This window comes from Trachurus trachurus (assembly GCF_905171665.1).
Source record: "Trachurus trachurus genome assembly, chromosome: 9".
NCBI lineage: Eukaryota > Metazoa > Chordata > Actinopteri > Carangiformes > Carangidae > Trachurus > Trachurus trachurus.
This window is the reverse complement of record NC_139895.1, coordinates 21,844,573-21,866,103: the sequence shown is the minus strand read 5'-3', so window position 1 is coordinate 21,866,103 and position 21,531 is coordinate 21,844,573. Positions and strand designations below refer to the sequence as shown.

Genomic DNA, 21,531 nt, shown 5'->3' with positions numbered 1-21,531 from the left:
CAGGAATCTGTAGGCTATTAACAAGGAAGTGAATGTATATTTAGTCACTACACTATAACAGGGGGATCCCATGAGGTTTTCCTCTCTCCAGAATCAAGATTCACCCCAAAATAAAACTGCAGGGATAGATTCATGCGTGCAGAACAGGTTCCAGAAATGTGAGTGTGAAAATGTTGTGACAGTCAGAGGAACAATGTCACCAGATCCTAGTAGTCAGATGAACAGAGCTTCTACATGTCATGGTTTTAAAACCCCAGCAGCACTGAAGACAGGATCTGTGCACAAAAGAATCAGTCTCTGTTCACTATGTCTCCCACAAATTGGACTGGAAACCTTTTAATCATCCTTAGAGGCTACTACACCTCCACACTGAGACAAAACCATGAGATATAATGTTGCCCTGGTAACACCTGTGGGTTAGTCTCCATGACCTCTTAAATGCGTGTGGCCTTTATGAAATTAATGACTCAAAACACACTATCCTAGCGGGTGTGTGTGTGTGTGTGTACAGTGGGCTAAATGTAGGGAACAAGGCGCCACTGGTGGTGGACGGAGGTGAATTAAATAGCAGGATGCGATTAACACTTGGCCTACTGCACATACCGACTACCTATGTAGCTACTGCACCCAGCTCATACAGTATTTTACAGTGAACACTGACTGTAACCATCCGTACCTTATTGTTTATGTTCTTCATAATAAAACAGAGGCATTTCCAGCGCTGCATTATAATAAAAAGTAGAGATTTGTATCCATGTACATGTAGGCCTATAAGCAGTGTTGTATGGGTTTGCCCTCCACTTCCATTCTGAATCACATGGACAACAACTGAGGTTTTGTCCGGTATATAGGTCAGTGTTCATGTATCATAACCTGTTCCCATGGTACTTTATTCCTTGCTGCTCCATGATTCAGTGTGTCCTCCTGTTCTTTTGCAACTCAAACCTGTTTCAGATCTATGTTCTTTCAACTGCTTTTGAAATCCTCCAAGTCCTTTATCATAGTTTGCCAGGTTTCCCAGGTTTCCCCTTTAGTAGGCTATTTCATAGAGCCTGTGCTGAAACGGGAATCCAGCTGTGTTTACCTATTAGAAATAAATAGAATAGACAATGTAATATGATCATGCATATAAGCTAAACTGAGGAATTTCCAAGCCTATAAGGTAGGCTATCATCATATTAGATATAGATTCATTTTCTGTCAGTCATCTTTGAAGTTTTGTAGGAACAAGTGTGTCAGTGAACTTAAAATGAATTTAGGCTACTAAATCCTCCATTATAGCTTCATGTCAACTGATTATCCAATAATGTTTGTGTAATAAAAATGTTATTTTATTACAGTAACAACAACAGATCCCTGTTTTGTGTTTTTATTAATCAGTCTCTTTTCTTCTAACATTTACGAGAATTAAACATAGATAGTAATGAAACCTGCGGGATTAACTGTATCTTGATGGGGATCTCTCTGATAACCAATGAGCGCCCTCTCCGCCTCTTTCTCTCTCTCTCCTGTGAGAGAAATATTTGACGTGGCATGTCCGGACGTGACATAGCTGCACATCATCTCCCCTCCTCCCCCTCCTCCTCTTCCCTCTCTCAGTTACCTTCAAACATCTGCAGGTAGTCTATCGGTCCCGCAGCAGAGCGAACGAGTCCCGGTCCGTGATCCGATCCGAGGGGGCAGAAATCATGTGGCTGGTCCTGTTGGCCGGTTTCCTTCACTGCGCCTCGGCCTACGATGTAGACCTGAAGAAACTGGAGGGGCTGGCGAGAGCGAGGGTGGAGGTACGTTACGGCTTCCTCATACCACGCTTCATGACACGGGGCTGAAATTTATTTACAGTATGACTATTTATGGATCAGAGATCAGTTTAAAGTATGTGAATGGATGCGCTTTCCCCCCACCACCACTGATCTTCGTGTTGGGCGCATGCGTGAGTGATTCCTGGAGAGAGGTGTTTGCCTCTCCATTTGTTCATGCTACAAAACCAAGGACACTACCTGTGTAAACTGGATTTCCTCTTCATTATAGCAATAACCAGGAAAACTAGTAAACTACTGTGTACGACAGAGGCTTCTACGTGGTTTTAAAGCAGAGAGGGATCTGTTACCATAGGTCAAAGAGTCCTGCACAAAAGTTTCTGAAACTCTACCCTTCTTTTTGTAAGAAACCATGCAGTCTCTCCCCCAGGGTGTCACCCAATCACCAACTTGCCAGCAGCAGTACTGAAGAAAAGCAAATTATCTGATGCTATTGTTGTGTTAGTCATACTGGCTACTGTATAGGCCTACCAAAGTCTCACATTTCTGCAAAAATGGGTTAGGCGTCCTTCCCAGAGGTCTACTTAATTCTGTGCTGTGTGCAGGAGCTGCAGCACTTCAGTGATAGGAGAATGAAAAACACGTGCTAAAGGTGGTTTTGAACAAAGAACTCAACCCAAACTGTAACAAAGGAGCGACTATGACGGAAAACAGAAATGCACATTTCAGCAGCCATAATATGTCAATGAAATGATCTTTTATTATATAATCTTTTATTATACTGCTGGTAACAATTCCCTCCATCTTTTGTTCTGTGTCTCCTCAGACCTGTGGTGGATGACAGCTGAACAGGCTCAGAGAGGTAAGTCAGCCTCTCTTATGTAATCAACAGGAACAGAACGGACGACACACACTGAAAGCCGGCGTCAGAGGCAGATCGAAGTATAATCCCTGCCCTAAAAGTGTTTGCTGTCTGAGAGACATTTTAGGATTTTCACATAATCCCTGACAGATCTGTCACTGAAACCAGCCCTGTCCCTCTCTGTCCGCAGGTCAAAGCCTTTGTGGTCCAGGATATTCCTCTTTAGTATCCTTTTATTTGAGTATATCGCTGTTACTCTTAAAAATGTCTGCTTAAAAAACATGCCAACAAAACAAAACATGGCATTTTCTCTTGGTGTCACTTCTTGACTCTCACTTCCTCAGCCACAACCTGGTGATGAAGCACATTCCTGGGGCCGATCCTGAGCTTGTCCTCCTGAACCACTATTATGTAGAGCTGGATGTAAGTCCCAATTTTTAATATTTGTGTGCATACTTAGTCTTGGTGTTGCTATATATACTGTATATAGGTTTAGCTTTTTCTGAAGAATCGGCCCATGCAAATGGAAATCATCAATCATTCATTGTTGTCTAGTCTAAGTTCAACACATGGGGGCATTGTGCATGATTAATTGTTGAATTGATGCAATTGAAAACTGGATTAATCCATGCTTTTGCTCACCTTGGTGCAGTAGACTATTAATTTACCCATTTACCATCACCTCTTTAAAGGGGTTTTTCAAATGATGGTTGCAAACAACAGCCTATGCATCTACTCAGCTGATATATAGCAACACAAGCATTAATATGAGGTTTTAATATACACTCACCGTCATTTTGCTCAGTTTTTTTTTCTTAACTACTTCCTGAGGGAAATATCTTTAGCTGGTTCAGAGCTGAGGGGAACTGTAAAGCAAGGTTTTAATTATTTGGGGGACTCATCACAATAAGCAACCTCTCTCCATACAGTCATTTGACTCATCATCTTTAGTTATAGTTATTTCCTTTCATAATTAAAGCATGCCATTTTAAACCCATCAGTGTTCACCTGTCATATTTGAATGTGCTGTATATTGGACAGAAAAGTAAATTTACATCCTGTAACCTGTGTGCTTCCTCCACAGCGGATCGGTCTGTCTGACATGACCCGCTCTGAGATTAACGATCTGTTGGAGAAACTGGGTTTCTACAAGAAGGCTGAGCCTGAGGACGAGGTGCCAGAAGAGTTTCGCTTCTCTCCTGCCAAAGACAGCCCGTTTAAAGACGACCCGTCTTACAATCCCTCCACTTCTTCGCTCGCCACAGAGAGCGCGTCCTCAGAGTCCAATGCAGAAGTCAAGCACACTGACCTATAACCTTAATAACTATCAGAAAAGTAGGAATATAACAGTACCACTCTCCCCCATCGCTGCTCCACGACCAGCTGGTTATTGGAGTTAATGACACAAATGTTTGTCATTTCAGAACCAGACCAGCAGGTCATGGATCAGTCCTTGGGAAGGCTTAGCATCAGCCAAAGACCTTTTAAAAGGTCCACAGTCTGAATTTGCACATGTTGTTCTACTTTGTGGTTTCTTTTCTACTCCCCACACAAAGACTGGAAGTGTGTTTATGTTTTGTCTTTTGGGTCAGCTGTCTTCAGGACCTACGCCCCTCTTGAGTTCTCTTGTGTGTCTTGTTTCCAACCTACTGTGAAACAGAATGAAGCCCCAGGCTGAAAATCGTCCGACCGGCCTGTGGTTGATGCAGTGTGCTCTGGTGGGCTGGACTCATTCACACAAAAGGATTCAAGTGGAAGCGTAGTAAAATAAGAAAATAATAATAAAAAAAAAAATAAAAAAAAGTCATTTTTTGGCTCCTGTTGTGATCAATGTTTATGTTCTCTTGGAATAATTGGGTGCAGTTTCATGAGAGGATTAACAGCAATACAAAACAAACACATTCATTTCTCAAATTGGTTTAATGTTAATTCACATTTAACTGTGGTGCACAGAAACATGAAATTATAACGTGTTTGAGCTCTTATATACAGCAGTCACTGCTTGGTGGAAGGTATTTGTTTTTCAGTTTGTCAGCAGTGGAATAATTATCAAATAATTTCTCTAAATCTAAGCAAACAGAGCTGGAAGAAATAAGTTTCACCAAAATCAGCCCCGTCACCAAATTTTAGACATCTTCTCAGAGGAACCTTAAGTTACAACAGAACAGAAATCTTCATTCCAAAAAAATTTTCTTTAGTGCCACGTTGTACAATATACAATCGGCAGTTGTGTTGAGTCATAATTACTTAGGTTTAAACTCAAACCCAGTTTTCATCAGGCTTATTAAGCTTACTAACCCAATTCAGTTCCGCCAAACATCGTTGTAGCTTGAGCTTAATGATTTACTTTAAACAAAACTTTTTTTAAAGTATAATACACACACTAAGAAAATAAAAAAAGAGATATATATATATTTAAAAAATCCATCCAAGCATAAATAAGGAGCCCTCTAAAAGCTGTGTGTGAGTGTGTTTGGCTGGGTGTGGCAGTGATACTCGGGTTGTTTTTATATACGCCGTCAGTCAAGCCGTAAGAAACACAATAACGACACAACTCAGCTGTATAATATCAGACTGCAAACCTGTGCAAGACTGTGTTCTCTATACCTGGATTTAAAAAAACAAAACATGCTGGACACCTTTGTCAAAACAATGTTGAATCCATTTGAATAATGAAGAAAGAAAAATCCCTGTGCTCGTGCTTTCAATACTAATATGTTAACTGATTAAATCACCATAAAATTAATAATAACTTAATGAACTTAACTGTTCAAGCAACAAGAGTTCAACAAAAATTAAAAAGTACCGAAGTGAAAACCAAATAATGCATCATATATTGGAGTATATTTTACCTTTTCAGTAGGATTAGCAAAAACAACAGGAACAAATTACAGTAATTACAAAAATGTAAGTCTACAATATTTTAAAGGGGAAATATAAAAAATATATAACATATATCATATATAATAAATATAAATAATATATGCTATGAACTATTGAAAATATTTCTCTTGTTTTGCAGTACACTAGCATACTGACACAGCTACTCTGTGTTAAATATTACCTGATACAATGCTGAGTTTGAGTACAAAATGTATGTAAAAATGTTAAAGCTTAAAAAGGTAGTCTTATAAAAACTTTGGTGCTCTGTTGCAAGAGGATGTTGATCTTTAGAGTTAACAGTGTGTGTCCAGAAGAGAACTGAAATAATGAATACACACATAACCACTGCCAACACAGATAAACTGACACACAAACACACAAACACACATTATCCCCAACTTGCCCTTCGGAGATGTGCAAGTCTGTGACCGAAGCCTCTCAGAGCAGAGGCAGTCATCAGCTGACGATGGAGCCGGGGGAGGGGGTCAGGGGTTGGGGATGAGGTCACAGGGCCGACCCATGGACATCTCGTATCTGCGCAGATGGTTGACTAGGGACTGTACGTAGGTGAAGACACACTTGGAGTCGGGTTTGTTACCCATGATCATCATGTCCTCCACTTCCAGCAGAGGCATGCAGTTGGCGTACGTCCTGAGGAATAGACATGTGAGACGGCATGTATGAGAAAGAGGGGGACGAAGAGGCGGGATGGGAGTAGACCACAGAGGGAGTACGGAGGAGGATATTCTCCTTAGAACTACAAATCATAATGATTAGTCATAATGAATCATCCATAAGGTTCTTTCTCATGATAAACCACTGTGTGGGAAAGCTCTTTAAAAGCCCTTTTATAAATACACTTCACTGCTGCACCGCCTTTCAATAAACGGCTTTATGTGAACAGACTTTACATGTGAGTGACCACCAGGTGGCGTTATCTCCACATACTGTAGTGTAAACCCTCTGAGACGTCATATACAAACAAAGAGCAGAGAAACAGGAGCTGCACGGGTTGAATTTCTTGCATGACAAAATAAATGTCAACAACCTCACATCAATTTTGTTGTTTAAGAAAACCTAGACAGCGGTCATTCTGTGCTCTGCTATTACAGTTTCTTAAAAAGGTTTTATGGGCCAATTGAATAAACACCTGTAAAGTCACGCATGATAAAACGTCAGCGGACGACACAGCATTTCTTCCAATTCTCTGCTTTGTTTCTTAACCCCTCTGTTTGAAACATTGTGATGCAGCAGTTCCTTTTTAAGTGTGGAGCTGCAGATGGTCCTGGCTCTCTGCCTGGGCCATAGTCTGGCTATGCAGAAAAGCGTGCACGCGCACACACACAAACACACACACACACACACACACACACACACACACACACACACACACACACACACACACACACACACACACACACACACACACACACACACACACACACATACACACACACCATGTTTGGTACTTTGGACTTCAATAGCTTCAGATTTACATGAAGGATCAAATGTCGAAATGTAACCAATAAAGGAGTTTTCTAAACCATCACGTTTGATATAAACTTCATCAGCTGATCAAAACATGCAGTTTCACACACACACGCGCACACACACACACACACACACACACACACACACACACACACACTACACCCCTTCATGTCTGTAAGTGAAGTTCCTTCATAGATTTGTCCCCTCTCTCACCATGTGTTCAGTTTTAGGTGGGGTGCGACTCTAGGAGGAGTTTTTGGTTTTAACCAGGCCCTTCGTCACCAGGCCCCTGTAGAACTCCTGCAGATACGTGTACACACACTTCCAATCTGGCTCGCGCATCTTCACCATGTCGTCCACATCCAACAGCTGGGGACAGTCCACTAGTTTCCTGCGGCCGCGCCCAGCGGGGAGGGGAGGGAGGGAGAAAAAAAATGGGACGGAGGACAGGGGAGAGAGGAAGGATAGAAAGGCCCAAACAGGAAGGACGAAGAGTGAAATACAGATAAAAAAAAGAGACAGACGGAACAGGACAGAGATAGTGGACAAAGAGTGTGAAAGAAAGGAAGGAGGAAGGGGGAAAAAAAGATAAAGCAGTGAGCAGCCAAATGTAAAAAGGTTCAGAGTGAGAGAGAGAGAGAAGACACAAAAAAAAGAAAGAATAACATTACATTCTCTGTGTTCACAAATATATCCATGAGTTGACATGCTTCATGAACATCATAGTACAAACAGTTTGTGGCACACACACTTATACATGAGTCAAAACAAAACGTCTAACGAGCGCCGGGAGACGCTCATTTAGCCCTTTTGTTTGTTGTTGTTTTTTTCTGTGCACTAAGACAAGAGAGACTTTTGGCCATTTCAATACTACTACGTTCTGTCACACTAAACACAATGAAAAAAACAACAAGGATTCTGCAAAATAACAAAAACACACAAAGATACAACCATATGGTGACTCTAAATAAACAACACACTGGTGCACAGGAATGAATGTGTGTGTGTGTGTGTGTGTGTGTGTGGGTGTAAGAGCGGGTGAATGTGTGTGTTGGGATTCCAGATGACAGCAAACTGCCAGGGGAAGTGAGTGACGGTGCAACACAAAAAAGGTGGAAAGACAAGAGCTGTGGTTGGGTGAATGTAACTCCTTACTACAGACATCAGCATGGACATTATCCTACGGGGAGCATGTGAACAAACACACACACACACACACGTGGGTGGACGGGCATCACGAGTGAGAGTGCTGTGATGCAAGAGGGATGAGGAAGAGAAAAGAAAAAGAAGAGGGTTTGGGAATAAAAAAATAAATAAAAAGGAGGGATAAAGTATGGGAGGTACAGCAGAGAGGTCGTCCGGTTTTTAACCTGGTGGTTGTTTGGGGAGGTTTTGCTCATGGGTCTCTGGGTTTAGAGCAGACGAGGGGTGTCACAGCGGTTACTCTTAGTAGAGGACAGACGGAGGTTTAGAGGCGGAGTTATTAGAGTAGTAAAGAGGCTCACGCAGCCTCGAGGGGGCTCGATACACCTGGGAGAGACCTGCGAGACAAAGTTAACACTCGGACGTCAGTGGAGGAACTACCACGTGTTCTCCGTCTCCGGCTTCAGGTTCAGGAAGATGTTGGTAAAGAACGACTTTCGGATAAAGGTCAGAAATGGATTATACAGAGAAACGAGAGAAGGACTGGAGAAACCTATACAACTCAAAGAGAGGATCTCAGGCTGGAAGGAGGGATTTGGATCCCGGAGCAGCTTCTTCTTTCACCCACATAAATCTATTTGTCTCATTGTCTCTGCCTGTCTTGGCAAAAAACTAAAGTTCACTGCAGTTGACATGGTTTCTTTATTTAACAACGGCCCAACCGATGTTAGGTTAGTGGTTAGTGCGCGTTACTTGGACAGACGTGTCTTTCTGTTTGTACTCACTCTGCAGTGCTGAAGGCCACCTCAAAGTTATGCCTGCGGTTGCTGGGGCTCAGGGAGTCGTAGTCAAAGGACTCGGGGAAGAAATTGTGCACCAGGGCACAAAACGCCATGCCATTGCTCCAACTGGATGAAAAATTCTGAATATCCACGTGCTGATGGACAAGACAGATAAAACAGATAATGGAGACGCTGATGGAAACACTCCCAGTGCAGGTAAATATTATCACAGCCTATCTCGTCTTAATCATCAGGTTCAGCTTAAGAGCTCTCGATGCGCAGCGGGTCGTGATGCCTCACCTCATATGAGCGGGTCTTGGCGCGGCACCAGTCGAGCAGCATCTGCTTGATTGAGTTTGCGTTAGGTACACCAAAGCTGGTGGACCGCTGCACCTTGTTTACCTTGGCGACCGCCTGATTTCCAGGGCTAGAAGAAAAAGTCAAGTTTGTGTTAATATTTACATGCTTTGTTCTGCTCCTTTTCTTTCTTTGGTAGCACGGCCTTCTCTGTTTATCCTTACCCGCCTCCCTCCTTCTCCAGCTTCTCTATCATGGCTTTGCGGGCCTGCATGGCAGAGGTCTTTGGCAGAGTCTGAGCCCTCATCAGCTCCTTGCGCCTCTCCGCCTGCCTTCGCTCCATCCCTCCGTTCCCGCTGCGAGACGATGTGTCATCCTCGCGATCAAAGACGCTGCGGCGGCAACACATCCAGCATGTTCATTTGTGAAGGTGCGAGAATTTAGTATTTACTTTTTCTCACTGATGTTTCATGACTCACCTGCCAACTTTTTTGCTTGTGTTAGAGGAGGAAGAGGAACTAGACGAGCTGTAGCTGTACGATTTTGACTGGAGTGTCCCTCCTGAAACGCAAACATAGTTATGTCATGATAAGTCAATGTATGTATAAATGATATTGTTGATAAGACTGTAACAATTATATAACAACGATGTAGCGGAGCAAGATAATGACTCACTGTCTGTTTTTTGCACATAACTGGACTCGACAACAGTGCTACGTGTTGATCTGCTTCCGTTATCTGGACACACAAACAATTAAATTATTATGTTTTCATTCTGTTACACTTTGTTCATAGCTTCATATGTTTTTGTTTTCATGCACGTCTGTGAGAAAAGGGGGGATGAAGAAGTTGTTCGTTGTTGACTTCATTGCTTTAATACAAGTTCAAGAAAGGTTGAAAGAAGCTTAAAAAGGAAGAAAAAGGAGGAGAAAAAAAAGTACCAGACTGGGCGAAGCGGTCCGTCTTTGTAACTTGACTGAGGGTGGAGCCATCCGCCGACTTCTCCACTTTCCTCATCACCGATTCTCCTGCTCCCACCCCGGCGCGACCTTTCTGTGAACGCTCCTCTCTCTGCTGCCGGAGCTCCTGCAGACGCACGTCGCGCTCCTTTTCTCTCTGGTCTGGAGTGGAAGAGAAAGAGGTTAGAGGAGACAATGGGGGGAGGTGATGTCAGTGGAAAAAGAGTAGGAGGAGGACAAGAGGTCTTAAACAAACTGACAGCACCTCATCTGACTGCCACAAAGATGGATTCAAATGGAGCTTCCAAATTTGAGGCGATACATTTCAGGATTCCTTCCACAGTGCTGTAAAATTCCTCTAAACACTCAAACGCCCGCAAGTGGGAGGCTTGCAGCTGAGTCAAAGCTGCCAAGCAATATGTACCGTGCAACCATCACAGATCAAAGACAGCAAACACACTCTGATCGTCCCCTGTGGACGGCTGCTCCGAGTTCAGAAGTGTCCAGAATAGAATTAAAACCTGCACTGTTATGTCCAGATTTTACCTCATGTGTACATGTATTTTAAAACACTGTGCAATGTTAATCATACACACATATTTCTGAATGTGCAGTCTTGGCCCTTTTGCATGCCCACTGTAACTGGATACACTTTAAAGATAGTAGGATCAGATCCAGGATATCCAATTAGGTGCAGCCAGACGCCTGAAGTAACCATATGGTGGGTGCTCACTGCAAAACACAATAATGCTCAGAGTGGAAGATGTTACAGTGAGTGTGAAACACTCCACAAAAGACACAAATTCATGCATGTAATCCAAACTTATCGTTTGTCATCCACTGAGAGATAAACTGTTTATAAGTAGTAGTGGTCTGACAGTGACAAGATGGTGCACACAAAAAGACAAATGCAGGCAAACATCAACTGCTAATGCACACTGCACACCAACCTGCCCTACCTATTTCCTCTTGAGTACATCCCAGCGTGGCCTCTGAGGGCAGAATGGATTGTTTCAAATGTATAAAGAACAGACAGAAAAGGTACTGATGATCACGAGAGGCAAAAATGTAAATTAAAACTCATTATTGTAATGAGGCAGCATGTCTGCCTCTCAATGTTTGAGGGAAGGCAGCAGTCACTGAAAAAATGAAAAGGAGGAAAATAACTTTCATGTGGTCAGAGTAACAGAGAGAGGAGTTTCTTTATGCCGTTACCTCTCTTTCTCTTACGAAGGTCTCTCATGGCTGCACGGATCATCTTCCTCTCCTCAAAGTCTTTTGACTCATCGAGCTGTGTAAGAGAAAACACGCACACACAAACAATGAGAGGTACAGCAATTCCTCACAAAAACTAGCTTGGCTCTATTCATGTATGCAGTTCTAACATAACACTAATTTGTGGCTTTGCAAAATATAATAATGAATAATAGACTGAAGCTGTTTTGTTTGTTGCAAAGTGTTTTTACATCCAAATAATCCAGAATTATAACTTGTCTGTGAAGTACCATTTTGTCGAGGAGCTCTTCGTCCTCGATGGCAGCCAGTTGTTCAGCAGTTAGTTTTCCAGAACGCTCGTCGGGTTTGGCCTGAACGCTTGAGCCGTTGGGGATGGCTGGGACCTGACACGCCACCTGGACAGACGGTCCGGATGAAAACACTGGCTCAGAGGCCATGACAGGCTCTGTCTCCATCTGCATGTAACACAAACACACACATCATGAGTAAGACGTAAAGAATGACAGAGTGGCAAAATCTTATTGCGCAAGATTTCAAATTTAAACGTAAAACCGTCACTTTAGCTGAATATATGTGAATTGGCATCTGAGAGCTCCAGCAAACAGGGTCTCAGGTTTGAAGTTCAGCATTAATGAAACCAGGGCGAGGATATAAAAAAAAACATAACCACAGCTTGCTGACATTTAGTATGCAATAGGCACAAGAGGATTTAGGTTGAAACGCACAGCAGCCACAATCGGTCTGAGTGTGTGATGAAGATTGCAGAGCTCACATCTTTCCCTCCCTCTTATAATCTCCTTTTGTACCCAGACTTCCCTCTCACCATATCTCATCATTTCTTCCATCCCCTCCACCCTCCAGCCATGACACACAGAGAGTGACAGTAGGCAAATGAGAGTGAGAGAAACTCTGCCAAGTTACTGTTCACTTAGTTCATGGAGTGCGACTGATACAAGGAGTGTCTAAATGATACCGAGCTGCTGCGAACCATGAGTTTATGTGACAGGAATGGCACAACACCAAGGCTGTAAAATGGGAATAATGCATTAGCAGAGATAATCTCTGAGGGAAAACATCCAAAGCCATCCTCCCTTGTATGTATGTGACTGCAGGGCTAAGCACAGGAGCAGAAGGAAGCAGAAGTATCCTGCAGCATATTCTGGGTGTCTATAAATCCTATAGAAAAACACCTCTTAAATGTACATAAGGTGCTGAATGCTTGTGGCAGACTATAGCCTCTACTGTAGCTCTGACTTCCATGCATTTGTCGCAAGTGAGTCTAGGTCCAGATATAGCTCAGACAGCTGGCCCCGTCCCTGTCCACACTATATCTACCCTATCGGTGCTCCTCTCTGCAGCCCGGCCAGGCCTCACCAGGGAGGGAGGGACGCTGCCAAGCACAGCCACACTAAACACGGGTGGCCCCTGGTTTTAAGACTTTTCTGGACACAAAGTTCTGACCCATGGGACAGGCTGGACTGAGAGGCACTTGACCGACCAGGAATGTTTTGGGACACAACACAGCCAAACAAGGGCTCCAAGTCAGGCAAAGAGGGAATGTGTGTGTGTGGGGTGAGAAAATCCCAGATAACCTTAGTGCCCCATTGATGTTGTTGAACTACATTGCAGTATATTATTCAGCATCATGAGTCATCATGAGTCATCATCTAAAACGGCTCCTTTCGTTTACTTCTTGTCTCACAGTGGACAAAAGGGGCAATGCACAAAGACAAAGGGGGAAAAAAACTGAATCAGAAAGGTCACTCCTCATTATCACAGTCTCATAAGAGAGCTCCATCATCACCTATACCGAAGCAGCTGATTGGCAGACCCAGCTGTCTCTGCAGGATTAGACAATATTAACTCTGGCCAACAGAAGACAATGTTGCAAAGACAGAAAATCCCTCGAAATGTCACGAGTGCACACACACAAAACACAAACAGGGTTTGTTGTGGGAATCCAAGAGAGCATATGGCAAACAAGTCCAGGGACGACACACAAGACCTTAAATCCCCTCCTACTGCTGAAGCCAGACAAATAAAGCTGTTTAATTTATAACTCCCTTTTAAAGACATCTAATGTCAAGTTTATGTTACTGCCAAAGTGAACGTTATAGATGGCAAACTGTAGACCAGGGCCACTGTTACTGTTTAAATGGGGTGATTTTTTTTCTCCACCAGGAAGTGTATCCACTCAACAGAACACTTGCGTGCAGACACACACATGTAGACACACAGACACACACGGGTGCTAGCCAAGATACAATTGGAAACACGTGGTGTTACAGGACTGGAAAACCTCCTCCACATAAATACAAGCTGTCAAAGCTGAATGACAGCTAAGGTGATCAAACCTTTTCAAAATGAAGTGAGAACATAATGTGAGATTAAAACCAGTGGACAGCTGTGGGGCAGAGGTCAAAATGCACATTAACGTGTGTCACTGATGTAAAACTAATAGCCAGTTGATTCACAGCTATTGTCAACATGGGAACAAAAGACCTGCTCTTTAAGCATCTTATCTGAATGGAAGGAGGTTTTGATCAGAACCATTAACAGAGTGCAGTACCTCACTGTCATCACAAGAAATGTTTGCCATCAGAGCGGGAGCAGAGAGCGAACGGAGGCTTGCAAAGGTGGGCGGGTGTGGGACAGGTGAGGGCTCTGATCTCTGAAGTGTGCTGTCCTGAGGACATGGTGCAGTTTCCAGGGATACACCTGATGGAGCATCCAGAAGAGTGTCAGCTGGAGTGTCCTGGGATGCCCTGGGCGGTGAATCCTCAGGAGAGCAGGATGAACTGTCATGTAGTGCATCAAGTGCAGTGTCCTGGGGGGTGCTGCATGAGGTCGGACAATCACTGGATGGAGTTTTGCTTTCACTAAGATTTGGGGGAGAGCTTTCCTTGCCAGGCAGCACATGGAGTGAGGGATCAGGTAACCCCAACACCTGGCACATGGCCTCCACTCGCCTCACCAGCCTCTCCTGCTGAGCCCTCAGCCTCAGGTTCTCCTCCTGCAACACCACAATGGCCTCGGCCAGAGGAACCACCTGAGCTGCAGATACCTCCAAACGAGCATCCACTCGCTTGCCAAAGGCCTGCAGGTCAGTATGGATCTCTCCAACAGCACACCGCAGTGTTAACTCTAATTTCCCCTCACTGCTCTCCTGCTCCTGTTCATTCTGAGCTTCCTCCTGAGCGAGCAGATCTCCGATCACTTCCTCCAGGCCGGACTCGGCACAAGCGCTGTCGGGGCTGCCCAAAGCCTCTGGAGCCTGCGAGGCTGGGAGGAAGTCCAGGTTGACTCCTGGCATGGCCAGACCAGCTGCACTCAGTGTTACACCGGTCAAAATCCCTCAAGTTTAAATCCGATTTAATCTCCCAAAAACTTAAATTGGGTGTTAAATGAGAGAAAGCTGCGTCCTTTGCCTCAGAGGTGAGGTCTCTCTGTCGGTCTCCCTGAGAAACAATGCAAGGCCTTTATACCACCAGCAAATCTCCACTCTTTACTGGATAACGCCCTGACAGCCAATGAGAAAGTAAGAAACACTGTTTCCCAGGCAACAGTGGCTCCGCCTCCTTATTTCCAGGTGCCCTGGACATGTCTATTTATCTCCTGCCCCGCCATTATTCCACTGACACAGTCAGTCCTGGGGCACTGACGGAGGCCAGAGGGGGAATGGCAATGGCAACAATTTGGAAAACCCTCCCCCTCCCTCTTTCAACTTTCATTTTATTTAGAGCCTTTGTCCTTCACACCTCGACTGGCAGGCAAAGAGGGGTTTAGATGTGGCTCTAAGCCTGGGCTCAGTTGAAAGAGTCACACATTAGTGTTTCTCTTCTCCTCCTCTGCTTTCTCACAAAATGCAACCAAGCCTCAGCTGATCAGGTCGGTTGTTTTGCATGACTGTGACTTCAATACAGACCTTCAGAGGGAAGATCAGTCCATGAAGGTCAAAGTGTTTCGGGCCATGACGAAGCAGACTGGGTGATGAGTGACGAGGAGTAGGGGCCCAGTTCTCTACAGCTGTGGACGAGGATGTTACCAGCAACACTGCCTCCAGGACTGTGTTTTATTGATAAAGTTGCAAGACTTAAGCTGCTTATGTGGAAGCTTTAAGTTTTTCTGTGTTAAATTAGGATATTTTAAAGCACTGACTCAAGGCTGTTTGTATTGTTCTTACTATAAAATGCTCGGGTATATTTTTAAACGCCTGCTGAAGCTTTATAGGCATGCAGGAGAAACAAGTGGTGCTTAAGATACTGTTTCTCTGAATGTAGTCTGCAGCATAAAACCTCACAGGAAAAGTGATGAACCTTAAGATTCTTGGTAAAATGCTGCTACATCTCAAGCATTAAACTGCTTTTTGCGAAATTCAAGCAAAACGGAACAACGCTCTATAAATATCTATACTGTATGACTATCATTTTTTATTTTTATTTATCTACCGAAACCACATACACACTCAACACTAATCATGCAAGTCCAAAATAAACAGGACTGGCCTTCATTGGAGAACAATGTGACAAAGGCCAACAGTGATCTCTCCTGGGACTTACAGGTAAGCAAAACAGTTCCCAGAAAGACTCCGGCCTCAAGGGAAAGTGCAGAGAAACGTGACTGTCAGCAGTGAAAGTGGGTCAAAACCCAAGAAGGACATGGCTTCAGTCTCACCGTGGATCAAAGCACTAAAGCACAGTGATGTAGAAAGAAGGAGCATGACGAATAGAGACTAGGAGTACAATCAACACACATTATTTTCCGCTGGATAGTGTTACTGATTATTTTGGTGGATCCGATGTGGTTACAAGAACTGGATGAAATTTCATCACTCTTTAACTCCTCTTTGTGACAGTATCAGCAGCTATTGTGAAGCTGCACAGGTTATTTTTAGTAGCTCTCGAAATACCCGCAGAGCTCCAAACTAAAGCAACGCAGATATTTCTGTCTGCAGAAGACAATGAGGGGAAAACATCTGTTAAGGAAATATAAAGAAGGAACAAGACAGAGGTTTTAAAATCAGTGTAAGTTGATCCAGACATCGAGACGATCTCAGAGATATTCTCCCCCGTTTGCGCCCTGTTCTGCAGACCAGGCTCGGATCTGAGAGACATGTAAACCGCTTGGGTTGGCCAGCATGCGTCATAGAACAGCAGTCTGTAAACAATGGCGTCCCTATTCCTCTGTGTGACAGTGAGACTCAGTCTGTCACTGACCGTGGGCCTGAGCGTCCACGTTCACGCAGCAGCGCTTCTCCAAGTGTAACCCGAAGCCTGGCATTAATCTACTGTGACTACAGGACAGATACTGGCCGTGCTGTCATCACCCTGGTTACAAAGCTAAGGTATTACTTGTATTTGTGTTCCAAGGCTGAATGCGGTAGTCGGCACGGACCGACAGCTGAGAAGAGCAGGAGCAGCTGTGATTACTTCAGTTATCAGCTGCCTGTTTCACCTGTCTGAAATGAACTCTCATCACGGCCCTGAAGCGCTGCAAGCATCTTGACCTTGCCATTAACTTTGTCTTATTCTCTCTTTTATAATAAACAACACAGGGCAGTTTCCCTTCTCTTTTAAACGTCTCCTTACTTAGTCTTTCACTTTGTCTTTCTTTGTTTTGGAGTCTTTCCATTGTTTGTTTAAACTAAAACGCTTCTCTCTGTTGAATCTCAGATTGTAATTTAAAGACAATCCCCAGTAAGAGCTGATGATATCAGCATCAACATGTTTTATTGGAATCTAAAAAAATACAACAAAGCAAACAGCGAATCTTGTGAATTCTGAGGTTGGACCACCGTGGAGAAGTCTGGACCACCCAAACAGATCAGAGTCCCAGACAGGAACCTCTGTGGTCAATAAACAACCATCAACAACACTAAATAGGAAAAGCTACAGTTAGAGTTACACCACATATTGCCCCATGCTATAATGAACATAGACCAATGTTGTAAAATGAAGGAGACGTATCCTCCCCCGACATGTCGCCTCCTCTTATTCAACATTGAACTTCGACTAAACCGGGGAAAGTCGGAACAGGTGGTCTCAGGATCAGTCTGAAAGTAACCAAGCTGCCCCCCCCCCCCCGCCCCCCCAGGTTGATGCTAACCAACACCGTCTGCCACCGCTTGTACAATCTCATCAACAAAGTCACTCAGGCTCTGTCTATTTAAGGTTCCTTCATCCACCATGGACATTACTACAACTGACAGAACCATTATTGAACAGGTAACAGTCTACAGATACCGAGAATTATTTGAACATGTTACAATCAAAGGTCAAAGTAAGACTTGGTTTTCTATACACACCTGCTGCCAAATGTGTGAGTTGAAAAGAGCATCCTTCCCCTGTTTTATTATGGGGATACAAACTACCCACACATATGCAAAGGAACTCCCCATAAATTGGACATAATCTATCACTCCACTATTCAACTTGTCACAAATGCTCCATTCAGAAGTCACAACTGTCTGTTTAATTCTCAGGTCAAATGGCCTCCTTTACACACTCGCTGTAGTATTCACTAGTTCACACTCATCTATAAAACTAGGTCATTCACCTCCATATTTAGGCCAGCTACTGTCTCCAGTATCAACAGTCAAATACAACACACAATCATCACACTATATCACACTACATATCCCCAAAACCAAGTCTTGCTTTGGACAACTATCCCTCTCATTTGTTGCATCAAATGACTGAAACCTGTTACAAAAAATATTAAAACTTGATGGTTTTGTATTTATATCTGCATTCAAATGCCGTCTAAAGGCTATTCTTAATGACACCTGTAAATGCTTTAGTACAATCAGATACAGTTTTTCCATCTTTTCTTTTTTTTTTTTTTTAAATCGCTGCTTAATGTCTTTTAATGTTTGTTTTGTTTACACCCTCTTCTCCTACCCCTACAAATGCCAGGCCAACATTGTAAATAAGAATTTTGTTCTTAATGTTAATGTTTTGCCTGGTAAAATAAAGGTAAAATATAAAAAATAAATAAAAGATAAAACGTAAGCAGTTCTGGCAGATGCAGGTGAAATATCAGCTGCGACCAAGAGGGAGAAAGATGTCAAGAAACGTACTTAAAGTCGTAGTCCTGTGGTTTATTAATGAAGGCATTCATGTTAAGTCTATATGACGGCATGCAGTTTAGCGAGTGCTGAGTGCTACTGAGTTCAGTGGTGAAATCACACAGTCATGCCTAATGTGCTACTTTTTGCAACCAGCGAAGGTCTTCTAGATCCTTGGTTGATTATATGATGGAGATTCTTCCAATGCATGTTTGTCCCAACCATAACTTAAAATATATTGTGTTGAGTAATATCACATGCACATTAACAGTCACAAGAAGATGTTACCGGCATGTTGTTATGGCAATGCTGTGACTGGTTCAGTCATATATAAACCTCACCTCCTGCAGAATCTTTATCCTCTTCCTGCAAAATCCCTTTCCTATAAGAAAGAGTCTTTCTGCAGTGTCTCAGTTTGTACTTGAACCTAATGATGGAGACACCTTAAATCCTCTCATGGAGCCCCCCCTCCTCCCAACCCCAAAAACCAGATCCTTGATCCCATAACCAGATTACAGCTGCACCTGACACAGTTAGTGGATAACACGGCCATTAAAGATTCAACAGGACAACAACACTCCTCCTCTTCATTAATGAAGACACTTCCTTTCATGGAGGAACGAGGAGGTTCAAGAACGGAGCAAATGGGAGTTCAGCATGCTAACTCTCAGAGGTCAGACAGGAGGACTGTGATGGCTTTTGACAGCAGTCACTCTGCACCATCAGTAAACAACCACTTCCAGCCAATCAGAGCACAGCAAAGAGTAACTGGTGAGGATGAGGACAGACAGGTGTGATTTAGGAAACATTTCTTAGATAAATCTCAGTGGGCATGGTCTTAAGAAGAGAAAACGAAGAATGCCCGGAGGACCTCCCTCCCTCCCTCCCTCCCTCTCTCTTTCTCCTTCACATACCTTACAAGGACAGATGTGACTGGCTACCCACTCTGTGTTTGATAAACACTGTTCTTCCCTCCGCTCCCTCCTTTTCTCACACTCTGTCTGCCTTTCATTGTTCTGAGTCGCTCGCTTTTCAGGCCTTTATAGGTGATTGCCGTGACAGGGACGCGACAAAAACACCGGCTGAGTCCAACTGAATCAGTTGGAAACTAAACAGCGGATGAAAACAAAACATTCATCTATAATTGGAAGAGACTGGGAACAGATTTTTCAAGTGTGTTTGACAAGTTTCTGCAGAGCCTGTATTTTATGTGTGATCTTTTGCTAAAAAAATATTTTCTGAGAAGCAGACTGTACCTTTATGGAGGATCCAGAGGAGAAGCCGGATGAGGAGATTTTGAATGGGGTCGCCCTCAGGCCGAGGGTCAACTCTGAAACAGACAAAGGAAACACAAAGATTTAATTGAAATATTTCTTATAAGCAATTTAATCCACAGTGATAAGATTAATAAAGAACAAACTCAAAAGTTCAAGAAAGGTCCTGGCACCCATATGTACAGTAAAGATGTGTGCATGGCGTTGCACAGTGTTGGTGGTGGCCATTAGTCAGTTACATAAGCTGCCATAGTGTCATAAACAACACAGACATGAGAGACGAGTGAGAAAATGTAGACGATTCCTAAAACATAAACAACCCTCTTCAGTCACCTCCAACAGTACACACGTGGATTTCCTTGTGACCTGTTGCCTCTCACACACACACACACACACACACACACACACACACACACACACATAAAAGCTATTGCATAAAATACATGATTAATGCGCACAAGCACAGCACGGTGTACATTTAAGAGTGCTGGCAGGTGCTTTTGAGAGAAACTGGGAGACACAAATGCAGCCTGCTCTGAGTCAGTGGGAGACAGATGGGTTCCCAAAAAAGGAGCCCGAAACCATTAAAGCAAATTGAGCTGAGGAGAAACTGTGTGACTCTGGTGACGAAGCCCAGTGGGGCTGCCAGAACGTGTCCTGGAGGGGAGGGCGGGAGGGGGGAGGATGGTTGTAAGAGGTGAGGAGGCTGTAATCGCACAGGTTCAGCTCGAGTCTTAAATAAACTGTTTGGGTTGGAGGTCCCGGTTGCTGGGAAGAGCTGAAACTTAAGACGTCTTGTTCGGACAGGCTATAACAGCAGCTGGAGCAGCCGTGTTTCTGAAATGGACCGAGATTCAAGCCGGTCCTGTTTGTACTGAGAGTATATACTGTACGGTACTGAGCATGTACATTAGAGGGACATTGTTTTTTTTCACTCATCGTGTAGAGTAAGATAAACTCATACCATGTATGGGTTTCCCACTCAACACTTGCTTCGCTTCTCAAACACCTTCTGAACACGACTTTTCTTCTGGTTCTTATGTGACACGTGGATACACTGAAAATCAAATACCATTTTCAGACTAATGAGATGAGCAGTAATGCCATCACCCTCTGCGTAGTGGTATGTAATCACGTCTTGTAAACAGGGGCCTTTGGCGTTGAGGCCTTGACCACAGACTACAAGATCCCGGTCACACTGCAGAAACACCCTTGTTGCATCCCTCTTCCTTCATCACTTCTCACCTCTGAATTATCCACTCACTGTTTAATTTAATTTAATTTAATTTCCTTTATTTGTTAAGAGGGACAGTGTACATTAATGAACATTTTAAAAGAATAAAATGTAAATGCACCCAATTATAGCCAACAGGCTAAGGGCAAAAGAAAATATTTCACCTACAGGCGAAAGCGAAGCCACTAGATAAACTGCATATAAATTAATTCTATGTCAGGTACTAAGACTATACATCACAAGCGCAAGTTTTAAACTCACTGTCCTCACGTTTTTCTTTTTTTCTTTTATACAGTGCAATAAAAGGGCATATCTTTTATATTTAATGCATATATTTATATTGTACATACATTTATTTTTACTTCGATCCTTATAACCAAGTTATGAATTCTCTATTCTTTAGAAGCAACAATAACTTAAACATCATCCCCACTTACCTGAAAAAACAGACAAACTTGCAGCAAAGGTCTCTCGCTGCATTCACACAGTGATGTAACAGTGTCTTAAATCACGGGCCTCACAGGTGACCGTGGTTTCCATTTTC

General features: G+C 43.4%; 2 protein-coding genes across 3 annotated transcripts in view; one reads left to right on the top strand and one right to left on the bottom strand.

Moving 5' to 3' along the window:
• Positions 1-1,561: 1,561 nt before the first annotated feature.
• Positions 1,562-4,423, top strand: selenom (selenoprotein M). The gene is made up of 5 exons (XM_083979581.1): positions 1,562-1,784; positions 2,587-2,622; positions 2,813-2,847; positions 2,967-3,045; positions 3,707-4,423. The coding sequence occupies exons 1-5, from the start codon at positions 1,689-1,691 to the stop codon at positions 3,935-3,937; spliced, it is 477 nt and encodes a 158-aa protein (XP_083835707.1). The 5' UTR covers positions 1,562-1,688; the 3' UTR covers positions 3,938-4,423.
• A 1,594-nt stretch (positions 4,424-6,017) lies between these two features.
• smtnb (smoothelin b) overlaps positions 6,018-21,531 on the bottom strand; it is a 47,305-nt gene continuing 31,791 nt past the window's right edge. The window contains exons 10-21 of one of the 2 annotated variants that reach the window (XM_083979895.1): positions 19,736-19,809; positions 11,683-11,868; positions 11,393-11,468; positions 11,137-11,169; positions 10,160-10,339; positions 9,894-9,956; positions 9,698-9,779; positions 9,443-9,610; positions 9,222-9,348; positions 8,925-9,076; positions 7,210-7,387; positions 6,018-6,156 (exon numbers count right to left, since the gene is read on the bottom strand). In XM_083979895.1, coding sequence (XP_083836021.1) covers positions 7,240-7,387; positions 8,925-9,076; positions 9,222-9,348; positions 9,443-9,610; positions 9,698-9,779; positions 9,894-9,956; positions 10,160-10,339; positions 11,137-11,169; positions 11,393-11,468; positions 11,683-11,868; positions 19,736-19,809 — 1,289 coding nt within the window. In that variant the 3' untranslated portion in view covers positions 6,018-6,156; positions 7,210-7,239. The remainder of the gene's footprint in view (positions 6,157-7,209; positions 7,388-8,924; positions 9,077-9,221; positions 9,349-9,442; positions 9,611-9,697; positions 9,780-9,893; positions 9,957-10,159; positions 10,340-11,136; positions 11,170-11,392; positions 11,469-11,682; positions 11,869-19,735; positions 19,810-21,531) is intronic. The other variant, XM_083979896.1, reaches the window with a different exon arrangement.